The sequence below is a fragment of the Auxenochlorella protothecoides genome, assembly GCF_000733215.1.
Source record: "Auxenochlorella protothecoides strain 0710 unplaced genomic scaffold scaffold18, whole genome shotgun sequence".
Lineage (NCBI taxonomy): Eukaryota > Viridiplantae > Chlorophyta > Trebouxiophyceae > Chlorellales > Chlorellaceae > Auxenochlorella > Auxenochlorella protothecoides.
Genome location: NW_011934213.1, coordinates 197,709 through 224,922, shown reverse-complemented (window position 1 = coordinate 224,922; position 27,214 = coordinate 197,709). Strand labels below are relative to the sequence as shown.

At 67.6% G+C, this 27,214-nt stretch overlaps 8 protein-coding genes across 8 annotated transcripts in view; 3 read left to right on the top strand and 5 right to left on the bottom strand.

The window, feature by feature from the left end:
* Positions 1–979, bottom strand: part of F751_1734 (putative aarF domain-containing protein kinase, chloroplastic) — a gene marked incomplete at both ends in the record, with an annotated part of 4,570 nt that extends 3,591 nt beyond the window's left edge. Inside the window, 2 exons of the mRNA XM_011399441.1 lie at positions 184–617; positions 867–979. Of these exons, the coding sequence (XP_011397743.1) occupies positions 184–617; positions 867–979 (547 nt within the window). The remainder of the gene's footprint in view (positions 1–183; positions 618–866) is intronic.
* Positions 980–1,884: 905 nt separating this feature from the next.
* F751_1733 (Mannose-P-dolichol utilization defect 1 protein-like protein) lies at positions 1,885–3,103 on the bottom strand (the record flags this gene model as incomplete). Its single annotated transcript, XM_011399440.1, has 4 exons — positions 1,885–2,171; positions 2,344–2,441; positions 2,711–2,872; positions 3,069–3,103. The coding sequence occupies 4 exons, from the start codon at positions 3,101–3,103 to the stop codon at positions 1,885–1,887; spliced, it is 582 nt and encodes a 193-aa protein (XP_011397742.1).
* Positions 3,104–4,093: 990 nt separating this feature from the next.
* F751_1732 (hypothetical protein) lies at positions 4,094–7,363 on the top strand (the record flags this gene model as incomplete). The annotated part of the gene is made up of 7 exons (XM_011399439.1): positions 4,094–4,275; positions 4,388–4,564; positions 4,768–5,116; positions 5,888–6,064; positions 6,170–6,353; positions 6,616–6,832; positions 7,099–7,363. The coding sequence occupies 7 exons, from the start codon at positions 4,094–4,096 to the stop codon at positions 7,361–7,363; spliced, it is 1,551 nt and encodes a 516-aa protein (XP_011397741.1).
* F751_1731 (hypothetical protein) lies at positions 7,165–7,410 on the bottom strand (the record flags this gene model as incomplete). The annotated part of the gene is made up of 1 exon (XM_011399438.1): positions 7,165–7,410. One exon carries the CDS (start codon positions 7,408–7,410, stop codon positions 7,165–7,167), a length of 246 nt encoding a protein of 81 aa, XP_011397740.1.
* A 638-nt stretch (positions 7,411–8,048) lies between these two features.
* Positions 8,049–16,888, bottom strand: F751_1730 (Carboxyl-terminal-processing protease; the record flags this gene model as incomplete). Its single annotated transcript, XM_011399437.1, has 15 exons — positions 8,049–8,220; positions 8,475–8,616; positions 8,872–10,054; positions 10,657–10,767; positions 10,980–11,171; positions 11,395–11,544; positions 11,791–12,203; positions 12,978–13,188; positions 13,313–13,592; positions 13,824–14,368; positions 14,555–14,860; positions 14,996–15,299; positions 15,547–15,658; positions 15,794–16,259; positions 16,490–16,888. 15 exons carry the CDS (start codon positions 16,886–16,888, stop codon positions 8,049–8,051), a joined length of 4,986 nt encoding a protein of 1,661 aa, XP_011397739.1.
* Positions 16,889–18,283: 1,395 nt separating this feature from the next.
* Positions 18,284–20,704, bottom strand: F751_1729 (Far upstream element-binding protein 1; the record flags this gene model as incomplete). The annotated part of the gene is made up of 5 exons (XM_011399436.1): positions 18,284–18,441; positions 18,748–18,772; positions 19,178–19,679; positions 19,887–20,281; positions 20,447–20,704. 5 exons carry the CDS (start codon positions 20,702–20,704, stop codon positions 18,284–18,286), a joined length of 1,338 nt encoding a protein of 445 aa, XP_011397738.1.
* Positions 20,705–21,249: 545 nt separating this feature from the next.
* Positions 21,250–21,998, top strand: F751_1728 (hypothetical protein; the record flags this gene model as incomplete). Its single annotated transcript, XM_011399435.1, has 3 exons — positions 21,250–21,300; positions 21,465–21,694; positions 21,848–21,998. The coding sequence occupies 3 exons, from the start codon at positions 21,250–21,252 to the stop codon at positions 21,996–21,998; spliced, it is 432 nt and encodes a 143-aa protein (XP_011397737.1).
* Positions 21,999–22,833: 835 nt separating this feature from the next.
* Positions 22,834–26,923, top strand: F751_1727 (Two-component response regulator ARR1; the record flags this gene model as incomplete). The annotated part of the gene is made up of 9 exons (XM_011399434.1): positions 22,834–23,431; positions 24,438–24,538; positions 24,638–24,710; positions 24,933–25,091; positions 25,222–25,322; positions 25,395–25,643; positions 25,892–26,002; positions 26,265–26,564; positions 26,759–26,923. 9 exons carry the CDS (start codon positions 22,834–22,836, stop codon positions 26,921–26,923), a joined length of 1,857 nt encoding a protein of 618 aa, XP_011397736.1.
* Between the last annotated feature and the right edge of the window lie 291 nt (positions 26,924–27,214).

Below are 27,214 nucleotides of genomic sequence, written 5' to 3'. Positions count from 1 at the left end.
GGGGGGGGGGGTGGAGGGAGCTTGCCAAGGAGAGGGCGAGGGTGCGATGAGGGAGGTGGGTGCCCACCACGATAGAGGAGCAGGAGTCCATGGACTCTGTGCTGATTCCTCCTTCGTGTACAACCATACCTTCAGACAACCACCATTCTGCCCTTCCATAAACAAAGAAACCAACTGACCCACAAACCTCCAGGTCGCCGTACAGCTCCTTGAAGCGCGTGCCCTGCTGCGCCTCCACGCGGTAGTCCAGCTCGCGGAACAGGCTGAAGGCCCACTCATCCAGCAGCGCGGCCAGGTCGGTGTTCATGCGACGCAGGCGCTGCACGCGCCGCGCCACCCAGCGCAGGATGTAGATGTCCAACGCGATGAGGGAGGCCACGCCCGGGCGCTGCACCTTGACCGCCACGCGCCGGCCGTCGGCGCGCAGGGTGCCGACGTAGACCTGGCCCAGCGAGGCCGCGGCCACGGGGGCGGGGGAGAGGTCGGAGAAGAAGGCGGAGGCGGGGGCGCCCAGGGAGGCATGGATGATGGCCATGGCCTGGTCGGAGGGGAAGGGCGGGATCTGGTCCTGCAGCTTCTCCAGCTCCAGCGTGACCTCCGGGGGGGCCACGTCAGGCCTGCGCGGGGCGCCAGGTTTGGGAGTGGATTGCGAGGGAGGCGGGAGGAAGGACGGGGGGAGTTTGTGAGATCATCTCCCGTCCTCCAAACTTCCACCAGCACGAGAGTACAGGATGCAGTGGACGGCAGGCAAGCCGGTTCGGCACCCCCTAACCCCAAGTCTGCAGCAAGAGCATCGCCCGCGGTCTGCTGGAGGACGTCGGGGCCAGGGCCTCCGCGCTTCACCCCGCGGCCACACCCCATCCCACCTGCTGCTGACGGCCTGGCCGATCTTCACCGCCGCGGCGCCCAGGTCCACCAGCACCGCCCGCAGGGCCTCGGCGCGCTGCTGCAGCACTTCGCCTGGGCTTCCGCGGGCCATGAGGTAACCGCGCACCAGCCAGGTGAGCAACGCGCCGCCGATCTGCAGGCCGCGCTGCGCGACGGTGACTGGGCGCGTGGCCCAGTAGGCCGCGTTGACGGCGGGGGAGTAGGCGGTGAAGGGCACCGACTCCTCCTGCGTGACCACTGGGGAGCCGGGCCGGGAGGGCTGGGTCAGGTGAAGGCCCGTGCCACGGCTGGGGGCAGACGCCAGGGGGGCAAAACCCCTGGCGTCGGGGCGCCGGGGTGGGCGGGCCGGGGAGGGGGCCCGGACCGCGCCGGGGCCCAGCAGCTGGGGGCGCAGGGTCGCATGGCGTCGCAGGTTGCTGCGCATGGCGCCTGCCAGGGCACTCAGCATCCCCCGCACCCCGGCGAGGTGGGGGACTCCCTGGACTGGCCAGGCATGGCACGGTACGTGCGTGCAAGCAAGTCCAGGATGCAAGAAAAGATCAGATCGGCGAGTGTCGGGGCAGGCGGGGGTCGTCGGCATCTGGTGCCGATCGAGGAAAAAATGGCCGGATGTGTGATCCACCGGGCTCGGGCACATGCGTGGCGTGCTGCGTCCCCACACAAGATCAGCATCCATGCTTCCCGGCGAACACATGATCAGCTCGGGCAGTTACAGAGGGCGCCTGGCAGCGAGGAGTACGTAAAAGGGTGAGTTGGGAGTCAATCAGGGATGAATCGGGGAGGGCACCAATTGTCACGGGTGAGGGCGAGCACTGCGAGTCCCTGGTCTCGCAGCTGTGAGCGAGCAGGAGATAGCGCGGAGCCATGGCGTGGGCACCAAAAAGAGGGGGGCAGACACGGTGTGACGCACGCCGGGATGGTTTCCAAGGCACAAAGTGAAGCCTCCCTGGCAGCTGCAGCGTGAGGGACCGTCCGGAAAGTACAGGACCCTCCCATTCACGCCGCTTTGTAGACAGGCCCGGTCCCCTGTTTCTTCCTCCAGGCCGTCTGCGCCGTCTGCCAGAGCAGGATGGCGTTGAGGAGCAGCTGGGACACCGAAGCCACCAGCACGAGCTTGTCGTCCACGAGCGTGAGCGTGGTGAAGAGGCGGCCGAGGTTGCCAGCGACGGACAGGGCCGCACTGCCCATGCTGAGCTCCCCGCTCCCGCCGTTCCTGATGTTCATCCAGATCTGGGGCAGGCGGCCCCCGAGCGCCAGCAGGAGCACGCTGCTGGCTTGGAGCTCTGTGGCGGGGCAACGGGCGGGGTGGTGTGGGTCGGACATTGGTACTGGAGCTGGGGGCAGCTGCGGCAAGTTTTCAACAGGCAGTGAGAGGCGGTGCAGAGGGTGGTGGAAGCATGCGCAGCTCAACGACCGCACCGTCTCCCACACAAACATCGGCCTGCCGTGACTCACGTGCCAGCAGGGCGTCGCTGCAGACCCCAAAGCACAAGGAAGCTGCAAAGGCGGTCAGACCAACAGTGATCAAGACTTTATTCCTGTTGGAGATGCATCTGCGTCGCGTGAAGTGAGGGATTGGAAGGGGTGAGTAGCAGAGAAGGGGTTGGCAGGGATGGAGGTGTGCAGGATGGCTGGAACTGCAGCGTCAACGGATAACTTGCCAGAGCCCTCAGGGAGGCTGGCTGGACAAATCCTGGTCCCCAAGGTGGAATCAAGTCTCTTGCCAGGACCCTCCCACACAACAAGTTGCATACAGCCAAGATGCCACGGCAGACGGTGTGCATGCTTGTTCCAGCCATTCAGTCTGCATTTGCAGCCTCACCCGTGACGGAACATGAGGCCGAGGATGACGGTGTTCTGGAGGCCACAGGTGGCGGCATCGCCATAGCTGCTGAAGGGGTACCCGTGCCTCAGGTTGTAGGCCATGTTGACGATGCACACCACAGTCTCATTGACGAATGCCATGGTGGACAGCCCTTCAACACTGCAGGGGGCGCGTGTGTGTAGGGCGGGGGTCAATGAAGCGGGAAGAGGTGGGGAGTCGATGCGGGCTGAGGCACAGCAGCATGCTCTTGGCACAGGGAGTGACTTGCTGACCTTAAGCTACCCTTCCCTCACACACGAAGATGTCAATATTAGAAACACTCTTACGAGTATCCAAGACAGGGACTGGCGCCCACCTCTTGGACTTGTAGATGCGAACGATCTGCGGCATGCTCCTGAAGCAGGAGCCCCCAATGACTGCCCAGCCCACGGCCTTGGCCAGTAATTCTGAGGCCGCGCTGGCTCCAGCATAGCATCTGACTGCAGCGATTGGAGACAGATGTATGGGGGGCTCGAGTGCAAGCCAGGAGCATGCCGAAGCAGAGTACGGATGTGCCCATGTCCCGGCCTACCCTGGCGAATAGCGGCAGCGCCGCGAGAGGGTTTCAACGCCGGACGCTGCACGATGGATGGTTTAATATGTAGGGATGTACCCCGAAGCAATACTCTCCCCCCAGAGAAACACTCGTGGCTCGGGCGAGCCGTCCCGGAAAGCATTGGGTTGTGGGTCGAAACCTGGTGGTCCAGGCCACGAACGCTATCCTGTTGCGGGGAACACGATCCCCCTGCACACTTCAAGTCACAACCATGCGACGACAAACAAACACAACTGGTGCTCGGCATAGGCGACGCAAGTGGTGAGTGTTAGGGCAGCATCCGCCGCGCCCACTTCGGAGGAATTTCGGAGGGTCTACCCGCTTTCTTAAAGATGCCATGCGAGGGTGGTGCCTCAGCTTGTTGCAGAGCATGTCAACATTTTCCCGGCAGCCATGGTGCGCGGTCAGGCATTGTAATGGCTCGGAATGTTGTCTCGAATGCTATCGGACAAGGTTGGGAGGACTCGAGGCATCTGGCCGGATTGCCACGATAAAATCTCCCTGGTCCATTGCGCATGTAATCGCGGCCTTGAAGCCATGAAGAGGCATCATGACAGACCTGAGCGGATAAACATATTGAATTTCGAAGCACAGAGGTGCCGTAGGGCCGGCAGCACGAGCAGGAGGGGGCCACAATGTCGCGTTAGGCGAGTGTCAGGGCAGCCATGGTCTCCCTTTCCTCGTCATGAAAACCCTCTGGGGATCTTGCCGCTGGGGCCTCAAAACCAGGCGTGAAAGCTGAGTGTGGCCTTTGCAGTGCACATGATCTAGAGCGAGTTGATAGAATGTCAGATAAAAGTGGAGCCGAGCCACCGGACATGACACGGGACGCCCCGCCCCCAGGCGTGCCGTATGAGAATGGGAGCTGGGCCAGTGCGCTGGCCGCTTCCCTGGTGGTGCATGCCCCCATGCCAGAGTTTTGCGCAAATAACCTTACCAGCGTATTCTTGGGCGTCGACGACATTTGGTGAGCAGCCGCGTGTGAGAGGCTTGCAGGGTGGTGCAGGTTGTGCCCTTGCTCTCACACGACAGCAGGTCCGGGCCGGCCCAGTGATCGAATGCCATATCCGACGATCCAGGGTGGTGCTGGCCAACGGCGCGGCCACCGAGCTGGAGGCTATCCCCGTGCTGGAGCGGGGCTCGGTGTGTCGGGGCCCCCTGCTGGCCGACTGGCCCCTGCCGCCGGGTGCCCCCAGCCTGTCCCGGATGGTGATGGACAGCAACAACGTGGAGGAGCTCATGGGCGAGGCACTGGAGTGAGGAGACGATGGGGGGGCATGTGGGGTTCTGTGCTGATTTGAGGAGGGTGGTACGGTTGCCGAGCCTGCGGCGAATTGGCTCGCGGCCGGCGCCAAGTCACACTCACCGCCCTGCGTCTCCGCCGCCGGACCCCAACATCTTCGCGCTTGTTCTGTCCTCAAATTCTTCTCCCCCATTCCCCTCTTCCCTTCCCCCCCAGGTCCGCGCCGGACTACTCGGATCTGGAGGAGCTGCGCCGCCGCGGCGCGGTGGGCTGGTGCCAGGCCGCGCCGCTGGCGTGCGACGCGCCGCATGCCACGCTGCTGGGCGCGCTGCTGCTGACGGGGCGCGGTCCGCGCCCCACCATGGACGCGGCCTGGCTGGCGGACTGGGCCTGCGAGATGGCGCAAACCATCGCGCACGCCTCGGTGCAGGTCATGGAGGCCAGCCTGGACGTGCTGCGCGTCGTCTTCCCGCCCAAGGTGCTGGAGCAGCTGGTGGCGGGTGCGGTGCGCGCGCGCTCACCCTCCCGCATCCTGGGCCTGGCCGCCGAGCTGGCGGAGGAGGAGGTGGCGCCCTGCCCCGATGCACGCACCGGCGCGGAGGGCGCTGCCGAGGCGGCCTCGGAAAACCCGGCCGTCGCGCAGGAGGGCGGCGCGGCGTCGGGCGGCGCCGGCGCCACCCCCCCGCGCGGCGGCACGCCCTCGCCCGCGCCCTCGCACGCCATCTCGCTGGACGGCAGCGCCAGCAGCGGGGCGGGCCCGATGCCCTTTGCCGCGCGGCGGGCGCGCTGCGCCCCTCGGGCTGATGGCTCCGGGCCCGCGCCGCCGTCGCGCGCGGGGTCGGCGGCGGCGGGGCCTGGCGACGCCGCGGCCGTGGGCGCGCGCCTCGGCTCCGCGCCCGGGTCGCTGCGGCTGAGCCGCGCGGGCACCGCCAGCCCCATGGACATGCTGCGCGCGGGGAGCCTGGAGTCGGACACCTCCTTCCTGTTTGACGACGCGCTGCCGTGGAGCCCCCACAGCTCGGAGTTGAGTGGATTCGAGGACCTGCTGGCCGAGGACGCCGCCGCGCACGCGCAGCGCCGGCCCTCCGCCGCGCTGGACCGCGCCTACTCCCGCTCCTCGGAGCGCGACGCCGCGGGGCGGTGGGGCGGGAGCGGCAGCGACCCGGAGGCCATCGCCGCCGCCGGCTCGCCGCACCACTCGCCCGACGGGCCGCTGGCGTGGCAGGGCGCGGCGGCGCAGGCGGCCGCCACCGTGGCGGCCTCGCAGCAGCAGGCGGGGGCGGCGGGCGGCCCGCCCTCGCCGCGCTCCGCGCTGGGCAACCGGTCGCCGTCGCAGGCGCAGCTGGCGGCGCGGCTGGCCTCCATCGCGGAGGGCTCCTCCGGCTCCCTGGAGTCATCGCTGGGCATGGGCCGCGACCCGCGCACGCGCACGCTGGAGGCCGTCGCCGCCGGGCTGGCCGCCGACGCGCTGGTGGCCGTGCACCGCTCCAGCACAAACGACACCTCGGCGGGGGTGGCCGCGGAGGCCGCCGGCAGCCTGGAGTCAGACCTGGGCGCGTCGCCCCCCGCCTGGCGCGGGGGCGTGGGCGCCGCCGCCGTCCTGCGCCGCCGCCGCCAGCGCTGGAACCTGGCTTTTGTGGACGCGGACTTGGAGGATGGGTACGAGGCCTGGGCGGCAGCGTTGGCGCTGCGCGCCGACGCGCTGGCGGGGGCGCTGTGGGTCCTGGCGTTGGCGGCGGCGGTGGAGGGCTTGGTGCGCGGCGGCAGCCTGCTCTCCCTCGGCGGCCTCACCGCCTGCCTAGGTGCGTTTGTGTGGTGGGGGGGGGGGGAAGGGTTTAGGAGCGGATGGTGTGATGAATCGGAACTGGGCAAGTGTGCGTACTTTAGGAGGTGCGGGGGGTTGCAGGGATCACGGTGGGGCTCACGCGGTGGAGGCCTGGAGGGCCTGCGTGTGGGTGCATGGCCGCCTGGTAGATGCGGCCGGCTCCTGATGCATGGGATGCACCGAGACACACCCTCTCAGCCAAAGAAACACCCGCTTCTCCCAAAACCCTCAACCCTCAGGCCTGATGGCGCTGGCCATCCCCGCCCCGCTCTCCTTCTTCCACCCCACCTGGTGGGCCACGCACCGACTCGCGGCCGTCACGCTCTTGCGCGTGGTCTGCTGCCTGGCCTGCGTGGTGCAGGTGACCATCGCCGAGGCCAGCGTGGCTGGGGCGGGTACCCTGCACGAGCTCCAGCGCTATGCGTGCACCCTCTCCATGATCATGTGCTCCCTGTGGTGCGTGGGGCGGGCTTCTTCACGCTGGTATTTTTGCCTGGGAAGCAGACAGGGGGGGGCCTGCCAATGGGGACTTGTCTGTGCATCCGTCGTCAGTCACTTGCACGGTCTGTTGGCAGACGCTGATGGTCTTTGCATGGAGGAAGGATACTCTCCTCAGAAAGAAGGCAGCGTGCCCATCACCCCCTCCTAGCCTGTACAGCACACCGTTCATTCCTCCTGCCACCTCTGTCACCTTGTGCCAATCCACCGCACCTTCCCTGCAGCTACCCCGTCCCGCTGGCGGTGCACATCCCGCTGCAGCTGGCCTGCCTCTGGCTGACCTCGGCGGGCTACTCCCTGGGCAGCAGCTCACGGGAGGGACTGCACCCTTTGACCCTGCGCCTGGGAGCCGGCTTCCTGGCCTCCACCTGGCTCACCTGGTGGTGGGAGCAGGCCGCGCGGCGCAGGTTCCTGCGCACCTCAGCCCATGTGGAGGCAGCGGCGGCCATGTCGAGCGAGGTGTCGGCCGCAGCCTTCAGGCTCGAGTGATTCTGGGTCGCCGCCCGCCCCGACCGCCGTTCTTCCCAGCAATTCATCGATCTCCCAAATTCTCTTCCTTTTCTTCAGTTTCAAGAGCACGCCTCTGTGCACATGGAGCCAGTTGATGATATACCTCTCTCTATGTGCAGTGGACTTGGGGGGCCTGCCCGGGCACGTCGACGTTTCTTGCTGACCTGGCCAGTGCAGTGGGTTTCCCCCCACAATCTTTTGCTATCCTTCTTGGTGGCCTCCTGCCAATCTTCCAGCTGGCAATTCTCCCAGGCAATTTCCACCTGCTCAAGCAATGTTCATGCCACTTTTCTCCATGGACCGATGCTGCTCTTCCAATGTGTGGTCGGACGAATCAAGGAAGGCGGCGACATCAGGGTACATGGGGTGGGGGGCGGGGAATATTGGACATACATCTCCATCGGGCAGGGGCGACCCACGGCCTGGGGCACCCCAATGAAATTCTTGGGTAGTGCAGGTCAGAAAAAGTACAGGGTCGAGCATGGGGCAGGGGGCTGAATCAAATCGCATCGAGCTTGTTGGATTGACAGGGGGCATCAGTCATGCCTTTATTGACGGAGATGGGGGAGGAGCATTGTACAGGCTACGAGGTCCAGGGTCCAAATACTACAGTGGACGCAGCGCCCGCGCCCACGAGGTTTGAGTACAGGCGGCCGCAAGGGGCTCAAGCCCGGGCCGTGGCGCGGGCCTGGAGTGAGAGGTCGCGGGTGGCGCTGTGCAGAAGCTGCTCCGCAGTCAGCACGCACGAGTCCTGCTCCACCTCCTCCATCACCCGGGCATCTGCGCCCGGGCCAATGGGGATGCCCGGGGAGGTGGGCTGGGAGGAGCCGATGGGCCTGCAGGAGTGCACGAGGATGTGTGGGATGGCAAGCACTGTGTGGCCTACATGAGCAGAACGGCTCGGGAAGTTTGGACCCTGCAGGGCGCTGGTCTCAACCCGCGCGGGAGGTCAGGAGGTCTGAGCACTGGTGGTCGATGAGGCTGGCCATTGCCAGTCCCTGTTCCCACCACACACAGAGTGGTCGCCCTGCGAGGCGACAATCCCATAACACGCCCTCATCCTGGCAGCAACCCTCAGCATGAACACCACCTGCACGTCTGCGACGGCATCACGCCCATCCCATCAATCTCCAGGCCGGAGGCCGTCTTGTACTTTGCCACGGTGACAAAGAGGGCGGAGCCGTCCCCCAGCTCATACACGCTCTGGATCTTGCCCTTGCCAAAGGTGGGCTCTGCAAGTTTGGAGGGGGAGGAGGGGTGGGGTGACTTGATGATAGGGGGGAGTTGTAGGGTGCGGAACGGGGACAGGAGGGGTGGCTGGAGGCGCTTCCCAACCCTCCGAGTCAGGGACAGGGGCTGCTTGGGGCAATCAAAGGCCTCCGCCCTGGGCACACAAATGCAGAGGTGCACGTCAACACGACCCCACACCGGTCCTCCCCCTCCCCTCCAACAAAACCTTGCACGCCCGCCACCCCCTCTCGACCCACCGCCGATGACGGTGGCCCGCCCGTTGTCCTGCAACGCGGAGGCCAGGATCTCGGAGGCGGAGGCCGACTGGCGATTAACCAGCACCACCAGGGGGGCGCTGACCGCCGGGCCCCGGTCGCCGTCCAGCACCACAGCCTTCTCGCTGACTTGCGGCGCGGAGGCAATCTCCGCGGCGGCAGCCCCCCCGCGCGCGCGGCCCACCAGATCGCCGCCCGTCCCCCTGTCCTGGATGCGCAGCACCACGGGGTGAGCGCGTGGGTCGAGCCACAGCCCCGCCACGTCCATGGCGGCGTTCACCAGGCCGCCCGGGTTGTTGCGCAGGTCGAGGATGTACCCGTCCACACCGTCGCGGCCCAGCGTGCCCAGCGCACGCAGCATGTCGGCGGCGGCGTGCTGGGAGAAGGCCGCCAGCCGGATGTAGCCGTAGGTGCGGTCGTCTTCGCCGTGCATGGCTGCGGCGTAGACGGGGGACAGCTCCAGCCGCTCGCGTCGCAGGCGCAGCGTGCGGTGCTCCATGGCCGCCGCCGCGCCGGTGCCGGCGGGGGCGGCAGGCACGCCGGGGACGATGTCACGCGGCCCCGGCGAGCCCGCGCCGCCGTTGTCCAGGCGCCGCGCGATGCCGACGCTGACGGCGCTACCCCCAGCGCCGCGCAGCGACCGCGCCGCGCGGGCATCGTCCCAGCCGTCGGTGGGCGCGCCGTCGACGCGCTCCACCTCGTCCCCGGGGCGGATGCCCGCGCGGTCGGCGGGGGAGCCGGCGATGGGGGCCAGCACCACCAGGTGGCCCGAGACCGGGTCGGAGGCGATGAGCAGGCCCACACCCTGCAGCTCGCCGTCGGAGGCCACGCGGAAGTCGGCATACTCGCGGGCGGGGACCCAGCGCGTGAAGCGGTCTCCCAGCTTGCCGAGGAGGGAGGGCAAGGTCTCCGCGGCGGCCTCGGGGGAGGGCGCCGCAGACGCCGCGGCCAGCGCGGACGCCAGCTCCGCGTCCCAGGCCACGGCATTGAAGTGGGGGTCAACGAAGGCCTCGGTCACAATGCTCCAGGCCTGGATCAGGGTCTTCTGCACCGCGAAGATCTCGGGGGAGGGGGGCAGGGGGAAGCGGATGGTAGTGGCCGCCGCGCCGGCCAAAGGCGGGGCGGCCAGCAGGACCGCTGCCGCAGCTGCCCCCGCTGCCGCGTGCTGGGCGCGCCGGATGATGGCCGAGGCGGCATCATGCAGAGAGGCACGTGGGCCTGTAGGTGAGCGAGGGTGCAAAGGAGTAGCAAGTGCTGAGGGTGGCATGCCTAGGGTAGACCCTCCGGTGCCCGGGTAACATCGGTCGCGCAGGGCAGGCTGGGAGCCATCGCTGGTGCCCCTGTCACTAGGAACATGTCTGATCGAGTATCAATCCATTACCTGAGAGTCTCAGGCGCCGCGGAACTGTGGAGGTCCGCAGAAGCTGAGGGCGCGCGAGAGAGTTCGAACATGCACTCGCACACAACGAGGGCTTGCCGCCCGGGCATGCCCTTGACAGTCTCATGCCTGACCAAGTCCAAATGAATCAGTACAGTCTGGCTTTGTCGGGATACACCGACTGTTGTATCCATCCCAGTGTGCAAGGTCCGCGCGGCGGACAGATTCGTACCGGTTTCCTGGCAACCACTTAACCCGAATCCGGCAGATTGCCCAAACTCTGAACGCCGTAGAGGCTGAATTTCAACAACAAGCTTCACCGCAACACCATGGCAGCATTCCACCGGCTCGGTCCAGTTTGGAAATGAATCACCCCTGGGGCCTCAGACCTTGCCCGAATACTTGTACATGCTCTCATAGTCCGTCCTGAGCTGTGTCAGCGCCTCTCGCCACTCGGCAGCATGGGGCGGCCTGCCCAGGAGGAGGTACAGGAATTGCAGCTGGGATGTAGGGAGGGAGGGGAGGAGGGGTGGGAAGCCGTCGTGAAGTCCTTTTGGGAGTAGGCCGGTTGGCACAGAGCGCTGCAGCGCTGAGCGACCTCGCAGCACAGAGGCAGCCAGTGTGTCCCAGTCTGCGCACGTTGCACACCATATAACCCTCACAGCCACACTCCCCTTGAACCGGAAAAGCGCCACACCTCCCCCATCCTCACCTCCTTGGGCGAGCAGGCTCCGTAGAGCGCAAAGGCCCCGTCCCGCAGGGCCAGCCCCGTCCCACTGCTGCGCAGTGGGCAGGGCAGGGCTCGCGGCTCCACCTGCAGCGTCGCCCACGCCGCTCGCGAGGGGTCGGCCGCCACGAGGATGATGAAGTCCGCCAGCAGCTGGGGCAGGTACGCGCCGATGCTCTATGGGTGGGTGAGGTTGTGAGGGGAGGGAGGCCATGGTTTTCCTGTGGGAATTCCGCCCTGGGGTGAAGAGATGCTGGGTCCAAGCATCTCTTGGGACAATGTACGCAAGCGAAATTGATCTGCAGTTCAGCACCTCCACTCAGACAGGCCCCACCAGATCCCCAGACTGGTCACATGCCATCTCCCCCCCCCGGGGGGGTCAATTCCCCCTCCCACCGACCTCGATGCCAGCCAGCTGCTCCATGACTGCTGCCGCGGCGTGTGCCGCACCCCTTGACGCCCCATCCCCGGCAATGACCCAGAGCGTGGCGCAGCGTGTCAGCAAGGCCCGGCAGGTGGCCACCAGCAGGGGCAGCAGCTGTCCCAGCTCCTGGGATTGGGCGGAGGGGTTGTGGGGGGGGAATAGGAAGGAAAGTCATGGTCTGGGAGGCTGGGAGAACTCTTCAGCGATTCAGGAGAATATCTATGCCAGGCGACAGTAGAAAGACCCCTCCTTCCTCAACCCCTGCCCACTCGCCTGCTGCCTGTGCCTGATGAGGGCGGCGAGGAGCGCCGCCTGCGCGCCGAGCGGTGCCCCCAGGCTCGGCGGGGCGGGGCACGCGCAGGGCCCGATTACCGCCTCCAGCACCAGGCTGAGCAGGCGCGGCTCAAAGTGGAGCAAGCGCGGCCGCGCCACGAGCGACTCCAGCAGGCGCAGTAGGGTGCAGCGCTCCACCACGTCGGCCTCTGGGGCGGAGCCCCGCGCTGCATGGCCCGTGCCTGCGAGCTCCGCATCAGGCTCGGGCGCCAGCAGGGCGCCGGCGCAGCGCGCCACCCAGGCGCCAGGCGCTGATTGTCCCAATGGCGCCTCGCTGGCTTGCACACCAACCACCCCGCCCGGCAGCAAGCGCGCGCAGGCGGCGCGCGCCAGTGGCTCCACGTCCCGAGCCAGCTGCGCGGTGGCCGCCCTGCCTGCCGGCGCCTCCACCGCCGCCAGCGCCAGCTCGGCGGCCACCAGGTGGTCCAGCGGGGCGCCGTCGGTGGGCCGCGCTATGCACCGCGTGGCGAGGCCGAGGGCGGCGCGCAGGTGCTCGCGCCGGGCGCCTGCCAGCAGGTCGCACAGCGTGCGCAGCGCGCCCTCGCGCGCGCCGCACGCGCCGGGGAACAGCGCGCGCGCTGGCGGGTGCCGCGGCCGTGCCGCCCAGTCGCGGCGCAGCTCGGCCGCCGCCGCCGCCGCCGCCGCCGCCGAGCCGCGTCGCAGCGGCAGCAGCGCCATGCCCAGCACGCAGGCAAAGTGCGCGTCGGTGGTGCCCGCCCGCGCCAGCCCCGACGAGGCCACCAGGCCGGTGGTGAGGGGCGCGAGGCAGCGGCAGCCGGCCTCCAAGGCGTCACCATCCTCGCCGGCGGCGCTGGCGGCCGCCCGGGCCAGCTGCCGCGCCGCCAAGCCGGGCAGTGCCTCCAGCAGGGGCGCCGCTGACTCGTCGGGCACGAGGCGCCTTCCGCCGGGCAAGCTCCCGGCGGCCAGTCTTGCTGCGGCGCCCGCCAGGCGGCACAGCGTGAGGTGCTCGTCGGGGTTGGTCGTCGGCTTGTCACCCACTGCATGCTGCCACGGCAGCAATTCAATGATGTGGACCACGAGGTCTGTGCTGACCTGGCAGAGGGCTTCGGTCCTGCGCTCCCGGGGGGGTCCTATTGCTGGGCGGGGGAGCAAGTAGGCGTCCGAACCAGGCAGCGAGAGGTCTGCCAGCAGGTCGCAGCAGGCCTCCAGGGCGCCGAGCTGGAGGGGGAGGGAGGTGGCCTGCACAGCACCACTTGCAAGCAGACAATCGATGCCATCCCCCTGTCCAGAGGTCATGTCGGCGCGCACGCAGGCAGCGGCGAGCGCCACGACCTGATCGGTGCATGCGCGGCCGGCAAGCGCGGCGGCCAGCGGTGGTAGCCAGCCCCGCCACTCCAGGGTGCAGGGCAGGCCGGGGTCACAGGCGCAGCAGGCCTGCAGCGTGTTGAGCACGCTGGGCACCAAGTCTGAAGCCTCCTGAACACAAGAGGGTGTGAGTGAGGGTGGGGCAGGTGCAGAGTGAGGGAGCCAGAGGCTGCTTCAGCTGGCAAGGGGTTTGGGGTGCGAGGGCTGAGCAACCCCACGACTGTGGATCACAGACCTCTGAGGCAGCAGACCCTGCCTGCAGCGCCTCGCCTCCCGGCACTGTGGCAAGCAGGCAGGCCAGCACGCTGACGAGGACCGCTGCCACGTCAGCAGCGTGAGATTCCGGGATGGCCCGCAGCAAGCCCAAAATGCGCAGCATGCCCCGCAGCTCTGCCATGTGCACGGCGGGGGCCCCCTCGCCGGAGTCGGCGAGGAGACTCGCCACCGCCTGGGCCCAGCGCGGCGAGTCCAGGCCCTCCCTTTCCTCAATCTTCGCCAGCTGACCGCGCAGGGGGCTCCAGCATGAGGGTGTGGTGCTTGCTCTCGACCTCTTCTTCGACGACCGGCCCCACTGACTCGCTCTTCCTCCCTGCTGGCAGGTGAACGAGAGGGGCAGTCAGAATGTAACCCTGAATTGATTGAGAGCCCAGAGATCCCTCCTTCGGTCCATGCACCACCTTCCATGGCCCTTGCCGTGCAGCTTGCATCACCTCCTGGCTGATCAGCCACCTCTCAGCCCACCTCACCCGCCTGCTGGCAGCGCTCGCAGCAGCTGAGCCGCCAGGGCGGGCGCCAACCCGGCCCCCAGCGCCCCTGACAGCCCCGCATCCGGCCCTTGGAGGAGGGCTAAAGCGGCGTCGTGACAGGGCGAGCGAGGCTCCGCCGCAGCGCACAGAATGCAGGCGACCAGGCGCGCCGCGCAGTCTGGAGTGGCGTGCGCCTCCAGCGGGGCTGGCGCCTTGAGCGCGACGGCCGCCAGCGCCGGCGAGCGCGCGGCGGCGGCCACCAGCGCGGAGCAGGCGCCGGTCAGCGCGGCGCCGGCCTGCTCACGGACGCCTGGTGGCGCGGAAGGCCTGGTGGCCTGGAAAAGGAGCCAGTCATGGAGGAGGGCCATCCACGCGGCCAGCGCCTCGCCACTTGCCAGGCTCAGCTGGCTGGCCGGATTCACCGAGGCCGCGGCCTCCAGCAGGCGCAGGGGGCCGGCGGGCAGAGTGGGATTGTCGCCCGGCAGCGCCGCGAAGAAAGCGGGCAGCGAGTCCGCCCGCACGTCCTGCCCGGGCAGCGCCGCCACCTGCCGCGCATGGGTAAACGAGGGGGTGGGGGGGATGAGATGGCAACCGGGGCAGTACATGCCAGCCTCAGAACCAGGGTCCTACGCTCAATTCCAAGCCATTGCTCTTGTGTGCTGGCACGCCCAGCACCCGCACACGTACTCATCCGCAACACCCTCAAGCCCATTCCTCCCCTTCCAGCCGACCTCCGGGTGCTGGGCGGCGCAGGAGGCATGCACCGCCAGCAGCGCGGAGTAGAGGCGCAGCATGGCCGCCAGGCCTATGGCGCCCGCCGGGCCGGGGCGGGCCACGCCCAGCAGCGGCGTCAGGTTGCGAGCGAGGGGCTCCAGGCAGGCCTCGCAGGCGCGCGCCACGGGCACGGCGGCGGCCAGCCCCGGGCGCACGCAGCGCAGGCAGGCCAGGGCCACGGCAGCGGCGCCCGGGTCGGAGCCGGCGCCCAGCCCCACCCAGGCGCCGAGCGCGTCGGCGACGGCGCCGAGCACGGCCACGACCTGCCCGTCGGGGACGGCCGCCACGGCGCGGCGCAGGCGCGCCGCGACCTCCGCGCCGGGGGCCGGCGCGCCGCGCGTGCCCAGCAGCGCGCGCAGCAGCCCCGGCAGGGACCGGGTCTCGGCGTGCGAGGTGACGAGCGCGGCCAGCGCGGCCGCCGCAGCCGCCGCGTCGGCCGCATCGGGCGAGCGCGAGGCTGCGGCCACGCGGCGCAGCACCTCCTCCAAGCTCGGGTGCACTGCGCCGTGCTCCACGCCCAGCAGGGCGGTCAGCACGGGGAGCACGGCGCGAGGGGGCGGGGACCCCTCATCCCCGGCGGGGGGCAGGCCGAGCACCGTCGAGCCCAGCGCGCACAGCAGGCCACGTTGCGCCCTGCTCGCATCCTGGCTGGGCTGGTAGGCGCCGCTGGGGCCCAGGCTGGCCGTCAGCGCTGCCAGGGGCCTGCGATGGGAGGTTTGACATGGATGGGGGAGATGAGGGGAGATGGAGGGGGTTGTCCATTGGCAATGAAGAGCGTGCCTGGATACCTTGGAGGCAAGCATGAGGCTGGGGGGGCAGCCATGCCGTGCAAGGAGCAACAGAAGGGGCGATGGAGAGATGCAGGGTGTGTTTTGCAAGGCAAGGCTACTCCCCAGACATGCAGTAGAGGCACACAAAGAGCCACCCCCAACCCACCCCCCACACGTACCCCAGTGCGTGGTCGGGTGTGCCCCAGCAGATGCCGACCAGGGCGGCGTAGAAGGTGAAGGGCACGACGACGGCCTCCCTGCCTCCCTTGGCATGGGCAGAGCCTCGATGGCCTGCAGGGCAGAGTTTAGCAACGGGGTGCTCAGCCCTGGCCGGGTACTTTGTGGACGGGGAGAGCAGTGACCGAGCGGCCTGCACCCGGCAGGGGCTTGTGGGCCCAGCAGCCCCAACCACCAGTCTCACTCCACCTGCATCGCCGCGGCCTGAGGACCCCAGGACGGCGTGGCTGTACTCGCTGAGCATCCAGACCAGGGTCTGGGCCGCCAGGTCGGGCCCCAGCCCCTGGCTGCCCAGCAGGTCCCTCAGCCGCCTCGATAAGTCCTTGAAGGTGGTGCTGCGCTTGAAGCCGGGCCCTGGCCTGTCCGACTCTGGGGCCGACCTGGCCTTGGCGCTGCTCGCTCCCGCCCCCACCCTCTCGTCCACCGCCGCGAAGCCGGAGGTCTTGGCCTCGGCGGAGGCCCAGTCGCTGATGGCCGGCAGCAGCCCGGGGTCGAAGAGGGCGGCCCGGAGCAGGCGCCGGGCCGACCGCCGGACCTGTTCGCAAGCCGCTGCGCTGCCTGGCGGCGCAAACGCCATCTCACACAGGGGGCGCAGCAGCTTGGAAAGCAGCACCGACGAGACCTTCTTCGAGTTGTTGGAGGAGACCACGGCAGCCTGGGAAAGTGGTGGGGTTGGGTGGGTTCGTGGAAGGGATTGTCATTCGCATGGCAGGGCCGAGCATCGTCCCACAGTCTGGGCGCAGGGCAACAGCATGCCAAGTTCACCTCCCTGCACAGCACCGCCGTCCGCATCCTGAGGCACAGCCCCTAGTATCCAGCCCAAAGCAAAGGCTATGGCTGTGGGTCCCCTTAAGGGCATCCTCACCCCCCTCCATCTTGCAGCACCTGCACCAGGGACAGGGCGCCCTCCAGGCCCAGCTGCTCAGCGGCTTCTGCATCTTGGACCCCCCGGTCCCCTGCTGCCCACAAGGCCGCCACTAGGGCGGCTGTGGAGTCCAGGCCTGGATGGTACCGCCCCTCAAACTTGGCGACGAGGCAGGTGACGATGCGACCGGCAGCCAGTGCCCCGGGCTCGTGGCTCTCGAGGGCAGCCGTGAGGCTGGGGACCAGGCTCAGGGGCAGGGTCTCGGTGGCAGGTAGAGCTGGGTGCTCCAGCAGGGATGCCAGGTGGGTCCAGGCCGCGGGGGTGCCAGCGGTGCCTGATGAGGCGCCCAGGGCTTGCAACATGGAGTGCAGGAGGGAGCTCGCGCTGTGCGTGCGCAGCAGTGCAGGCAGGGAGGTCATGGACAGGTACTCCAAGACTCGTATGGCAGCCTTGAACCTATGCCGAGTGTTGAGAGATCAAGCGAGCGTCAGCCTGGACAGGGCTGGGACCTGTTGCAAGTCAGAAGGCAGCGCTGCCCATGCACTTGGCAGCCACTGTCAGCCTGTAGAGTCTACCAATGGGCCCACTTTCTATTTCCAGTGAATGCACACCTGCATTCATCACTGGAGCAGCCCTTCATCCGTGCCAGCTCGGCACCGAGGCCCACACACACCGCCATCGCGCCCTGAGACTCCGGCAGTGCCGGCTTGGCCATCCGTCTCACCCCTCGAAAAGCACAAGATATGGCATTCCTATATGTTGAATGTAGAATTATCGGCTGCGCCAATTTCTCTTGCGCATTTCTGCACGTTGTCGTGCCTTGTTGCATCGGCACATCTGATTTCTCACATTGCGCCCCCGCCCCCGCCCCCCCCCCACGTAAGCACAGTGCCCAACAGATCTTCTGGTCACCCTTACCCGCCTCACACAACATGGTGTGGCTGATGCCAACATGTACTTGGAGGCAGCACGAGAAGCAGCAGGCGTCTTGAAGTAATATTTGTATGGCATGAGGAGGAGGTGTGAGTTAACGTCATGGGCTTGCCCACCCTGGCTCTGTCTTGCTGATGGCCACGCCACCCTCGTCGGTCGCCCTGCCTTGGGGGAGTGGGACTTGGGAGGCACCGCACACGCACACACAGGGTCGCAGCATGCTCTGGCACTGGACGGCGGCACTCAGGCAACTCTTGCATGCCCTGGGCTCGCATGCGCAGGATGCCAGCGACTCCCCACCTTGTGTCGAGCTCGATCCTTGCGGGGCGCAGGGAGGAGGACCATGCAAACAGACACACGGGAAGTTGCCTCCAGGGCAGGCACACACAGACACAGGCACCGGGAGCAGGCTGGCATGCAGACGAGGCTCAGCGCATGCACGCGAGACAGGCAGGCAAAGCGTCCAGGGAGGCAGTCAACGTCTGTCCAGGCAGGCAGTCAACGTCTGTCCAGGCAAACAGTCCACGTCTGTCCAGGCAAACAGTCCACGTCTGTCCAGGCACGCAGGCACTCCCCACAGGCACAGCCGGCGCGTGCAGTGGTCCTCAACGCAGGTTCCAAGTCAGAGCCAGGGCGTCAGTCAGGCCAGCTCCCCATGCATCCGTGTCGTCGCAGTCCGGGCAGCAGGAGCACAGCGTGCACAGCATGCACGTACCTGGGGGCATCGCAGGCCCTCATCGTCCGGGCTGCGCGCCGCGCCGCGCCTCGCCGCGACGCCGCCCCTTCCTCCCCGCCCCACGACAACACAAGCATCGTCACAGGATTCCGCGCTGCACAGGGCTCAGCCGCGCGCCTTCTGCCCTGAAAAACACCCGCCCGCCTCAGAGGTCGGCGGGGCGCTCCCACTGCGTGACGCCGGTGGTGGCGTTGTAGTAGTATGCGCGGCCCTGGTCATCGTGCAGCTCCTGCCACTGCGAGGCGCCGCCGGCAGACGCTCCCGGCAACCCTCCGGCCGCAGGGCCTCCCGCCTGCGCACCGCCTGGAGCACCTGTTGAAACGAAGGGGGAATGCTGAGTGACTCTGCCGGAAGGAGTTGCATGTTCTGTGGACAGGCAAGGCGGAGCATGGACAAGAGCCGACACGAGCGGGAGAAATCCCCTCGAGCAGCATGCGGCCCGCCAACAAAGGCCATGCCATCTTCAGACCGAGCTATGCACAGGGATGGGCGGGTGCTGACTTGAACAAATCCCCCACATCCACAGTCACATTCCCAAGGTGTCAAGCCCTGCGCGACCTTGTCCCCCCCCCCACCTCAGAAAACAAAACCCAAACAAACACATCGCACCTCCGTATGCGGCGGCGCCGTAGCCCTGCGCTCCGCCGTAGGCGCCGTACGCTCCGGCGGCCGCGTAGGGGTCGCCCGCGCCAGCAGCGGCGGCCGGAGCGCCGTAGCCAGGCGCGGCGGCGGCGGCGGCCGGGGCCCCGTACCCAGCGTAGCCGCCGTAGCCGCCGTAGGGTGCAGCACCGTACCCGCCGTACCCGCCGTACCCGCCGTACGCAGGCGCGCCTCCGTAGCCGCCGCCGTAGCCGCCGCCGTAGCCCCCGCCGTAGCCGCCGCCGCCATAAGCCCCGCCGCCGTAGCCGCCGTAGCCGCCGGCTGCGGCGCCGTAGCCCCCGCCCGGGGCGCCCCCGCCGTAGCCGCCGCCCCCGCCGCCGTACCCGCCGCCGCCGCCACCGCCCGCGAAGGGGTCCAGCCCGTTCACGATGTCCTCCACCATGCGCTTGGCCGCCTCGGCGGCGGCGGGCTGCCCCGCGATGGTCACGTTGCAGGGGTCGCCACCCTGATCGATCTGGATGGTGGCCTGGGAGGCGCGCTGGATCTGCTTGATGGTCTCCCCGCCGCGCCCGATGATGCGCCCCACGATGCCCTTGGGCACGGTGAAGCTGTGGCTCTTGCCGATGCCGTTCTCGGCGCAGACGCGCTGGATGATGGCCTGCGCGGAGCCGGCCTCGCCCACGATCAGCTCCTGAATGAGGGCCACCGCGCGGCGCGCGGCGTCGGCGGTGCCGGAGATGATCACCTTGCGCGGCTGGCCCTCGGGGAAGTTCTGGTCCACCGTGATGTGGGCCTGGGAGGCAGACTGCAGCGCGCGGATGGTCTCCCCGCCCCGCCCGATGATGCGCCCCACGATGCCGGCAGGGCACTCCATCGTCTCCTGCACCTCCTCTTCCCCGGTCAGGCCCTCTACCTCACGCCGGCAGCGGTCCACCTGGTCCCTGCAGGCGTGGGTGGGGGTGAGGTTGGGCGGTGGGGATCCAGTGCTGAAGACCCACATGTATACGATCGCTCAGCGGGCCGTTTGCGCCAGATGGGTCCCCCCTCCCTTCCATTCCATGCATTCCCTCTCCCCAGCACTCCTCCACTCCCCTGCAAAGTCCCCCCCCCCTTTCACCTCCCAAACAAGCCACCTCCATCAAACGCACTGCGTCATGCCGGTGATGGTAATGCGGCGCGTGTCGCCGCCGCCCTCGTGGTCCACCTGGATGCGCGTGTCGGTGCTGAGCTGCAGGTTCCGGATGGTCTCGCCGCTGCGCCCAATCAGCTTGCCCACCATGTTGGCGGGGATGTCGAACACGGTGCTGGCGGTGGTGCTCGTGCTGAAGTCCCCCAGGCCGGGGCCGGGGTTGCCATAGGCCTCGCCCTCCGCGCCGTCCGGGTTCTCCGGCGCGGCCTGCCCCTCGGAGCTCAGGAAGTTGGTGGAGGCACGTTTCTTGTCGGGGCCATCCTCCTCGTGCTCGACGCCCTCACCATCCCGAGGGCGCTTGTTGTTCCCGTCGGCGCCGTCCGGGCCTGGGAACCCTTCGAAGCCGGCAGCGGTCTGTGCCAAGGGCAGTGGAGGTGGGGTGAGGAGGAGCGGGTGGGAAGAAGGAGTGGCACCCGGGACCTGTCACGACGCAGATGTCCGGATCAATCAGGACAGATGAGACGTATGATCAGGTTCAAGGCTCGGATGGGGCCGGGAAGGCCCGTTGGGATGCCTCACCTGGCTGACATCGTAGGGGTTGGAGCCATAGACAGCACCGGCCTGCTCCTCGTGCTGCTGGATGAGCCTGGCTGCTACTGCCGCAGCCGTGGCAGCGGCCGCATCGGTGTCAGGCGCAGCGGGGTTCCCAGCTTCCTTCTCCTCCTCCCCAGCAGGCTGGGTCGCGCCATCACCCGTGGATGGGTCCTCGACGGGGGCCGTGACCTCCTCGGCCGCGGGCTCCACCAGCTGGCCCACTGTGGTATCGGCTTCAGACATATTGAAGCACGTCCTCTGGATTACTCGATCGGACAGACCTGGCGCGATGCAAGTGCACGCTCCAAACACCAGGAGTAGAAATCTCGTCCCGGGACGAACGGCGTCTGCCCCTTTCGGGACACCCGGTGCTCCCGTGGGGCTGGACTTTTAAAAGGATCATCCTCGAGCTGATCCCGTCCCCCTTGCCACGCCTGCCATGCGTCCCTGCTCACTGCCTGGGATGCGAAGCGTTGCCTACACAGCTCAAACACCCACGACAAGACCCCGGACGAGAGGAAGACGCAGTGTCCCACCCGTGGTACGTGCGGACGCATGAACGCGTCTGTCAGAGGCCCACATCGTGCATCGAGTATGTGGATCAAGCATGGCAACCTTTCCTCGCACATCCCTGCTGTGACAGAACGCCCGAGGCAGGCATCGCTGGTGGGAGGGCTGTGTGCCAGACCCTGCCCTACAGGAGCAACAGGTGGGACGGGACCCCTCCATGCACGGAGCCTGTGGAGCCTGCAAGGCGAATACCCGCCTGTGGAGGTGCATTGATGTTCATGCCCCTCCTCTCGCAGGAGCTGGTGACCGTGTTTGGACTGGATGGGAGTGTGACCACCTTCCCCCCGAGGCCCTGGCCACTCGATGAGGCAAGGCCTGGTGGAGGGAGGGTCTGGTGGGGCTGCCCTCCGACGCCAGGATTTCCCTCTCAGAGGCTTGCAGTGGACTCAAGTTGCAGCAACCATGACACTGTTCATCCCGTCACTCTGCGCAGGCATTGTCTCTTGAGGCCCGGCCCCCGCTCCTGAGCCTGCCCCTCACGGAGGAGCAGGGCCTGACCATCGGCTCCGTCTTCACGATACGCGCCTCCAACGGCGTGGACTCCTGCCGCCGCCTGAGCCTGCTGGGCTTCTGCCACAGTGTGGACCACCTGCACGAGAAGGTGGAGCTGGTGGTGAGGCAGCGGGGGGGGGCGGTCGTGTCGTCAGAGCGCCAGCTCACCAGGTGTGGAAAGGGTGGAGAGTGTGGAGTCTGCTGCATGCGAGGAGGGTGCAAGAAGGGTCTGGCAGTTTCACTGAAACACTCCTCTCAAGCGTTCTCCTCCTGCGAGTTGCGAGGCATACCCCCCCAACCTGGCTCACTGCGCTCCACGCGCAGTGCCCTGGCCGAGCGACTGCACATGTGCATCGCCATCCCCCTGCTGTTTGGCGTCCCGCCGGAGCATGAGCGCCTGCGGGCCGGCGTGCTGGCGGGCGGCGGCATCATCGACCGCGTGGTGCAGCAGTGGCTGGTGGGCTGCGTCCCGTGACCAGGTTTGGTGTGGGGGCTGGCTGGGAGGCCCCAGCCCCTTGTATTACATTCTCCTCGTCAGGTTTGTACCTCTCTTTGCGACAACGCTCCTATTTGGTCCTCCGTGAGAGGCTCGGCGCTCTTATTAAATCAAACTTAAGTATCCAAGTGTACCGTTGACTGTGCAATAACTTTAGGAGCAGATGTCCACCCACCCAACTGTTTGTAAATACACCAAAGCCTACCAAATCCATGACCGACCACCGCGGCGATTTTGGCACCGAGGCCCTGTCGCGTCGTAATCGCCGATGAGCGTCACACATGCTAATAAGATGGGCTCAAGAGGCGCACATTCTGCGTGTCGAGGATGTTGAGTGCCCAGACGGGACACCGGTATGCCACCCGGTGTCCAGCACCGGGTGTGGCCACCTGCTCGGTCCGGCCTCGACGGAGGTCTACGTCGAGACTCGCAGCGCTGTTCCGAGGGTCCCAGCAAAACATGGAGGCCGGCCTGTGTGGAACGGCTGTCGCGGTGGTGTTGTGGGGCGCGACACTCCCGGCTGACGCCAGCAGCAGCGACAGGTGCATGTGCTTGGGAAGTGCTCTCTTGATACTTTGAGGCAGTGGCGCAACTTCCATGCACCATTTCCTTCTTAAGAAGCCTACTAGTCCCTCCCACGAACACAGAGTGTCTGTGCCTTTGAGGAGGGAGTTTGTGGAGGAGCTCATCATGCGGCAGCTGACGTCCAGGTGAGGCCTCAGAGCGGCGTGTGACTCCTCCGCCTGCGCTCATTCAAGAGTCACGTGGAGCTCAGTGCGGGTGCAGCTGCCCTGCACCATGCAGGGTGCATGCCATGACAGATGGGGAGCTGGCCAGCGCGCTCGAGGGCGTGCTGGAGGGGAAGGCCGGCGACTCGCTCAAGACCCCTGCCCCCGCTGCCGCGACTGCCGCGCCGCGGGTGGGTGGCGCGCAGGGGGAGGCGGCTGCAAGGCAGAGCCTGCTGGACGGTCAGAAAACGCTCCAGAGGGAGTTCGAGGCCCTGGCGGGCAGGGTGCGCGTGGGGCTGGATGAGGGGCACGCTCCGGCGCCGTCGGCCCCAGAGCAGCTCAATGGCCCCAGCCAGGGGCTGGGCCCCCCAGCGGACCTGCCACTGCCCGCGCCAGACCACCCAGGTGTCCCCCAGGGCCCCGGACCAGGTGAATCTCTCTTTTCAGGAAGCCCTAGCGTGGCCAGCGCCGCGACAGAGGCGGTGCGGGGCTTTGCCCGGGCCACGACCACAATCCTCCGCGGCGCTTCGGAGTGGGCGACCGTTGGGCTGCACGGCGCCATCACCCGGCTGGAGAACATCCCAGACAGACAAAAGGTGGCCGGCGGCGCCGTGCTGGGCCTGGGCGCGGCTGCCCTCCTCGCCCTCGGCCTGTGGCGAGGGTCGTCGGATGGCGCCAGCTCGGGTCAGGCAGCCCCTGGCGACGGGCGGGGGGCGGGGAGCGACTCGCCGGCGGGCTCTGCAGCCGCCCCTCCCCCGCCTCCGGTGCCTCTGCCTCCGGTCGCACAGCAGGGGGGCGAGGGGCCGGTGCTGTGGCAGCGCAGGGAGGGCGTGGCGGCGGGTCCGAGTGGCCGGTCCTTCCCCGCGGCCAGGGAAGGGGCCTCAGGCTCCGAGTCACCTGCCCCCCAAGGCCCTCAAGTCGACCATTGGCGGGTGCCGCTGAGCTCTCTCGACAGCAAAGAAGCGAGCGCGTCACCTACCAGGGATGCTGCTGCCGACGCTGGAGGTGAGAGGGGCGACGTCGAAGCCTAGTTTTGGGGATGTGTCTGTACTAGCCCCACTCCCCAACCTGGAAGCGGACCCTTGAGCTATTCCTCAAAACCCCCTCTACACGACCGTTACATCGCACAGTGGTGGATGAAAGGATCGTGACGTCAAGGCGGCATGCAACCCCAGACACACTGGACAACGCTGAGCCCGAGAAGCCACCCGCCCTGCCTCCCAGACTCCAGCGAGGCTGGCGAGGCCCTGCAGGCAGAGACTGAGCGCCCTTCCAGCCCCAGTTCATGGGCAGCCCAGCCATGCAGTGTAAATCGGTGGTCTTTGATGCAGCGGGAGCCTGATTTTCAGCGCTGTTGTCAGCTTTGGTCTTACGCCTAGCAACCCCATGCCTGTCGCAAGGGTCCCGGGACAATTGAGTTGTCGGAGATAGGCATGGGCGCTCGAGGGTCGAGGGGCGACCTTGGCTTTCTCCATGTCGCACTGAACAGTGCCATAAGTTATCGGGCGCAATTCATCGTCCAGGATTGCAAGAAACCGCTGCGATTGGCCTCCCCAGTCCTCGACAGGCATGCCCGTCTGGCTTCCCCCGGGCGTATTTGCGACAGGCAGCGCGCCCGGGCCATTAATCCCGCATCAACTCCCAGTACGGGTCACTTGAGTGTCGAGAACAGTATCTGTGCCCTATTGAGGGCGGGAGGAGCTGCGCATGTCGGTCCTGGGGACCCACACTGGCCGGGCGCAGGACGTGCCTCAGGCAGCCACACAGCTCTTCACCCCCGCAGGATTGCACGTGAGGCGGGCGAGATTGGCTCCGGGTAGACATGCCAGGACATTTGCAGGACAAGAAGTTGCTGCATTCCCTCAAGGCGCCCCCTCCTTCGCCTCGCAGGTGCTGCTCGTCGATGACGACCCGATGTGTTTGAACGTCGTCTCCGCCATGCTGCGACGCTGCAACTATGAAGGTGCGGGCCTCCCGCTGGGACGTCATCCCCGTTCCATGACCCGGTGTTCGCATTGTTAGCCACATTATAGGGACACTCGCTCCGGTTGAGCCTCTCATGTGTCGGGATCTGGCCGAAAGTTCTCCCGGTGTCCGCTGCCGGGAGTACAGCGGCTTGCCCCACCAAGTTTCTCACCTCCCCCCCTGACATGGCACGTTCCCTCCCTTCGCCCACAACCCACAGTCATCACGGCATGCAGCGCGGGCATGGCCTTGCAAATGCTCCAGGACAGCAATACGTCTGCTCACATAGACCTGGTGCTCTGCGACGTCTACATGCCGGACATGGATGGCTTTGAGCTCCTGGAGATCGTGGGCCTCAGCCTGGGCATCCCCGTGATCAGTTCAGTGCTGTGTGTCGGCTGGGTTTGTGGGGGGATCGTTGGCGGACACCTGTGCTCTTGCATCGCTGCCACTTGTCTCCCATCATCTCTTCCAAAACCCACCCGTTCCTTTCCTCATTACTGCTACAGTGATGTCTGCCACAGGCGACACCGAGGTGGTGCTGAAGGGCGTGACACACGGCGCCGTCGACTTCCTCATCAACCCCGTCCGCCTGGAAGAGCTACGCAACGTGTGGCAGCACGTGGTGCGGCGCCGCTCCCAGCGCCGGGCGGAGCCCGCCCCCCCCCCGGCCGCCTCTGAGGCGGCGCCGGTGGCAGCTAGCCCCCGCGTCGGGGCCCCAGCTGCGGTCCACAACGCGGAGGCTAGCGCCGGGTCCCAGAGCGGGGGCGGCGAGGAAAGCGGGAGCGGGGGCCCCCAGGCGCCCGTCGGCACCTGGGCCAGCCACGAGCTGCGCGGCGACGAGCGCGGCGACGAGCGAGGCGACTCGCTGGACCATGGCAGCGGGCCGGCCTCCGACTCACGGCACCGCCAGCCGCGCAAGCCGCGAGTGGTGTGGACCTCAGAAATGCACCGCCAGGTATCAGTGGTACTTTTTGTGGGGGTGGGATGTGGGGTCGAGCGAGGCAGGGGCCAGTTGATGCCGGCAGGGTGTGTGTTGTAGGCGGCCGGCGGGCCGGGGGCAGGGGGAGGACGTGCGGCGAGGGGTGGAAATTGGGCGTCAGGCGTTCGAAAATCAGTGTGTTAGATTGCTTTCCCAGCGCCCACGCCCCCACTGCTTCCCTCAATATCTCCACGCAGTTTGCCATGGCGGTGGCCCAGCTGGGGATCGACAAGGCGGTGCCCAAGCGCATCTTGGAGCTCATGGGAACAAAGGGTCTGACCCGCGAGAACGTCGCCAGCCATCTCCAGGTCGGTTGGAGTACTTGAGGCTTGATCCGGATGGGGTGGGTCGCAAGTCGCTGCTGCGAGCTTGCGTGTGTGGATGGCAAGCTGAGAGGGAGAGGGGGAGGGGCGTGGGTGGGTGCCGGTGAATCTGCCGTGGACATCTGTTGGGTCCAGGGTCACTGCCCTGCCTGTGCGGTCAGGGCGAGCTGTGGCTCACCCTCAACATAGGTACGTGACTGGGCCTCCCCACCTCACACAAACCCTCACACTCTCCTGACGACCACAGAAGTACCGCATGTACCTGAAGAAGGTGCAGCAGAGCGACAGCTCGCGCGGCGCGACGGGGCAAGACGCCGCGTCCATCGGCAGCGCCTTCATGCTGAGCGAGGGAGAGAGCATGGCCAGCGAGCCCACCGCCGCGGCCTCCCTGGCCACCGATCTGGCCAGCCCGCTGCGTGGCAACCCGGCCTCCGGCGTGGGGCTGGGGCCGGGGGCGGGGAGTGCGGGCGCGCGGCAGGCGGACCCCCGATCAAGCGACGCCTCCGACCCGGTCATGCCCGGCGGGCTCTTTCCTTTCCCCCTCCAGGTGGGTGCCGCGGGTGGGTGGCAGGGGCGACTACCGTTGGCAGGCAGTCGCTGGCAGTGCAGGCGGGGATCGTCGTGGCCTGCCGCTGTGGGAGCAGCCGGCTGACCCACCCCTGCAGCTGCGCAGAGCCCACCAAAGGCCCCCTTCCCACCCTCTGTTGACTCCCCCCTTTCCCCCCCCCTTTCGACCCACAGCCGTACCAGGTGCACCAGGGCTGGGCTCCCGAGTCCATGCCCGGAGCCCACATGCAGCAGTACGGGGGCCCTTCGGCCGCCGCCTCGCTGCAGATGGGCGGCGGCCGGATGCCGCCCTGGATGGGGATGCCGCAGGCAGCGATGCACATGGCCATGGTGCGGTGAGGGGGGCATGCGCCGCTCCCATTACCACTGGTGCGCTCCCTCCTCCGGCCTCACGCCTGCCCACCCCCCCATCCCCGCCCCACCCTCAGTTCCCTGGACCCTTTATGCCCCCCGGTTACGGCGTGCAGCAGCCGCCCGGCATGTTCCCGCCCATGTGGCAGCACGTGCAGCCCGGCAAAGTCAACGGCAGGCACACCCCCGGGAGCGTTGAGGGCGCGGCTGGGAGGCCCAGCCAACACGAGGAGGCCGTGCCCGTGAACGAACCTGCGCGGGACGGGGGCCAGCGGCGCT